Source organism: Gavialis gangeticus, unplaced genomic scaffold, assembly GCF_001723915.1.
Source record: "Gavialis gangeticus isolate Ggan-Ray unplaced genomic scaffold, GavGan_comp1, whole genome shotgun sequence".
Classification (NCBI taxonomy): Eukaryota; Metazoa; Chordata; order Crocodylia; family Gavialidae; genus Gavialis; species Gavialis gangeticus.
The window spans coordinates 8,050,136-8,053,577 of NW_017729013.1; the positions used below are offsets into that span (position 1 = coordinate 8,050,136).

At 39.7% G+C, this 3,442-nt stretch overlaps 1 protein-coding gene across 2 annotated transcripts in view; it reads right to left on the reverse strand.

The window, feature by feature from the left end:
- Nucleotides 1–656: 656 nt before the first annotated feature.
- The window catches only part of MYL10 (myosin light chain 10), a 44,039-nt gene continuing 41,253 nt past the window's right edge, over nucleotides 657–3,442 (reverse strand). For both annotated transcript variants that reach the window (XM_019511452.1, XM_019511451.1), the window contains exons 6-7: nucleotides 1,905–1,953; nucleotides 657–1,219 (exon numbers count right to left, since the gene is read on the reverse strand). In XM_019511452.1, the coding sequence (XP_019366997.1) occupies nucleotides 1,121–1,219; nucleotides 1,905–1,953 (148 nt within the window). In that variant the 3' untranslated portion in view covers nucleotides 657–1,120. The remainder of the gene's footprint in view (nucleotides 1,220–1,904; nucleotides 1,954–3,442) is intronic.

The window sequence follows — 3,442 nt, forward strand, 5'->3', positions numbered from 1 at the left end:
ATACTCACTGCTGGTATGAACACACCAAAAAACAACATATGGTGGAAAGAGAATCCACTTTCATTTGCTTTAAGATTGCAAGCACAGGTTTTCTTTGGCAGTCCTATCCTTCCTACTCGTCAGCAAAGAAAAGCATGCTTAGTACTGCAGTGTGCATTGAACACGTTCAGCTCTGACAAATCTAAATATAAGAAATGGTGACCTGTTTTATAAAATGGACTATTCTTGGGTTATGATGATGAGAAGGGAGCGTGGCTTAGAAACACAGAATTTCAGTGAAACTCATAAGATGTGGCTTCTGTTCCCAGCTCTGCTACTAACCTACTGAGTAAACTTTCTGTCCCCCCCTTTCTTCATCTTTAAAATGGGGTAACAAAGTCCGTTTCCTTTGTAAAGTACTTTGAGATCTATTGATGGAAAGTGCTACATAAGAACTAGGTGTCATAAGAACTATTATTTTATGGACAACTGTCCCTCACACAATAGAGGTGTCTCTGAAAGCAGAAATTCATCTTGTGGTTGTTTCCAATTGCATCTATTTAAAATAAGAAAAATAGCTGCTACATTATTCTATTTCACTAATGCAAATAGGTCAATCACTTAGAAAATTGACCAAGTCACCAAGTCAAAGAAGGCATGTTGCATTTTCACAAAAATTTTTTTTTTTATTTACACATTTGATGTTAGGAGCTGTGAAATGGAACAGAATTCTATTTACAAAATGTTTTTTCTGATGCTGGAAGCTAGAGCATTTCTCAATTAGCTCAGGGAGCAAATATATAAAAGACAAGAGGTTAAGCAATACCACAGTGCCCAACGGACCATCTGGTGAACATTAGAACTGTCAATAAATCATGAAAGCACCAGTTCATCAAGAAAATTCCATTTCAAACCACTGACAGGGAAAAAAAGGACGGGAAAAAACTCACAAAATTAGTATTTTCAGCTTTTATAAAAACAGGATCATTAAATAACTTTAATCTAATTTCAGTTGTTTTATTGGTTCTCTTCTGATGCCCATATGGCTTCACATGTTGATGTTTAGCCCTCAGTCTTCCATACAAAAGCGCCACGAACTAAGTTAGCTGTTAGCTCTCTTCATAGGAGAGGCTCATCTCCTTTAGTCCTTCTCCTCACCATGGGTGATAACGTAACAGAGGTTCTTATAATCAAGATTACCAGAGACATCTGGGGGAAAAGCAGCAAACATCTGGTTGACCTGCGAAACAAACAGGAAATAAGTATTGCAAATGCAGGCCTGTAGGACAGGAACTTGTACTGATCTCCATATGAATTCTAACCCAATTCAGCTGCTCTACAGCTTCATCCATTGCCCACTGTGGAAATTTTTCCATTGGCTAAGTCTTGAAGCAGGAGTCAAGGCATTGTTAGTTAACCCATTGCTATTGGAGCCCACTGAACCAAAAGAACTCTAATGCAAATTCAAGGAGAATCTATTCCACCGTTGCCTTTCAATTAGCAAACTCCCGTCTGAATGCAGACCAGGTCACATAACCCAGGCTTAAAGTAGCTAGATCACTGCCCTACAACCAAGCAGACCAGTTCAGAAATTACTCCCAATTCCAACCAGAGCAACTCTCATAGAAATAACCTAACGCCATGCCCAGCTGAAGTCCAGTAAATTCTTTCTAAGCTTCTGGCAGGCCAGAACATCTGGATTTAGGCTGGTCTGACACCCGCATGAAAACCTAGGGAATTTATTTGATTCTGATTTAGAAGCTCTTCAGATAAGGCAATTTATATTGCTCTTAATTGCAACAGTTGATCCAATCAGGTTAGATTCAAACTATATTCTTACATGCAAGAAGGGGCAAATGTCTCTTACTGAACAGCAGTTAGAGATAAATTGAAATTCTCATTTCGAATCCGGGAAAGGTACTTACCTCTTCTTTACTGAAACGGTCTGCTTGTGTCATAAGCATTTCTTTGATGCTGTTCAAATAAAATAAAATAACCTGATTAACTGGCGATAACAGTATGTGAACATTCAGACTCCAAAATTGTTCCTGAAGCTGCATTGGAGAAAACTCATGTGGCTGCATAAATGAGGGTGTTTAGTCCTCAAATATACATTATAAGAGATTTACAACGGGCAATCATCAATGTCACCAAGTGGTTCTTATGTAGCATTTTGTAATGATTTGAAATGATTTAAGGTTATCACTATATTTGTAATACTCAGTTTTGCATGCCTATCTTAATGTAAAAGTATGAGGTTGTACTTTGTGTTTAAAAGCATGTACAACTTAGAAACAACAAAAAAGAGAATATTTGCTGACAATGGACATCAGAGAGAACTCCAATGGCTACTCAAAATCATCATCACAGTAGCCTTTTATTTGCATGTAGTCCTCCTGAGAGGAGATTGTGAAAGGCACAAGTCCTGCTGTATTTCACAGTAAACTCACTTGATGTGGAGCTACTGAAATTTAACAGAGACTTTTACCCCATGTACAGAGTAATGACAGTAATGTCAAAGAGACTGTACTTCGGTCCAGAACCTCAGCTGTTATCCATACCTACAGCTCTTCTGTTGGGATAACTTTGTTAGGTAGGTACACAATTTATTGAAACTCCTAGATTTATAGAATTGAAGACCAAAAGGAACCAGTATCTAGGCTGAAATCTTTCATATCAAAGGGTCTTGTAACAGCTTACACTGAGCCACACAAATGTTGATCAGTGTTAGTGTCAGCTCAAGCTTGGAGCAGTCACACTTCCAGCCACTGTGGCCCTGAGGACTGAAAGGTAAGAAACCTCCCCACTCCCATTTCTGGCTTCCCCCTCCCCCCCCAGGTTCCCCCAGTTCCTCCCACCCTGGGGCTCCCCCTCCCCACCTTCCTTGTGGCTACACAGTGTCTGTCCTAGGGGGAGCAGGCAGGGAAGCTGCTGGGCTGCTGTTCTGCTCCAGATGGTGGCAAGGTGGGCAGGTTAACCCTTCTGGGCCTGCTCCCCCAGGACAGACAGTGCAGGGGGTAGGGGGGGGTAAAGAGCATACCAGTTTCAGGGTTTTGTTTTATAAATAAAAGACCAAATGGACAAATGCTGTTCTTTTTATATGGAAGTAGGATCCATTTAATTTTTTCACATGCATCAATAAAATAGCATGCGTTTACATTTTAAAATGAGGCTGCCAGACTGCATTTAGTAACTCATCTGTAGGCTTCATCATGCTTTTATGGTGTCTGCATTATTATTACTTTAGGTTCTACAAGGTTCATTCAGAAAGTTTGAATGCCTCTTTTTTTTCCCTCAGCCAGATATTCAAAAAATACTACACCTGCACAGAAAATATGTACACCATCACTGAAAACATGGCTGTTTTCCAGCAGTCTCCTCCCCAATCAGTGACCTTTTTTCCATTAGTGAACAAGTGCATGTACAGTAACATGGTATAAAGAAATGCTTGAAAAATAGCTGT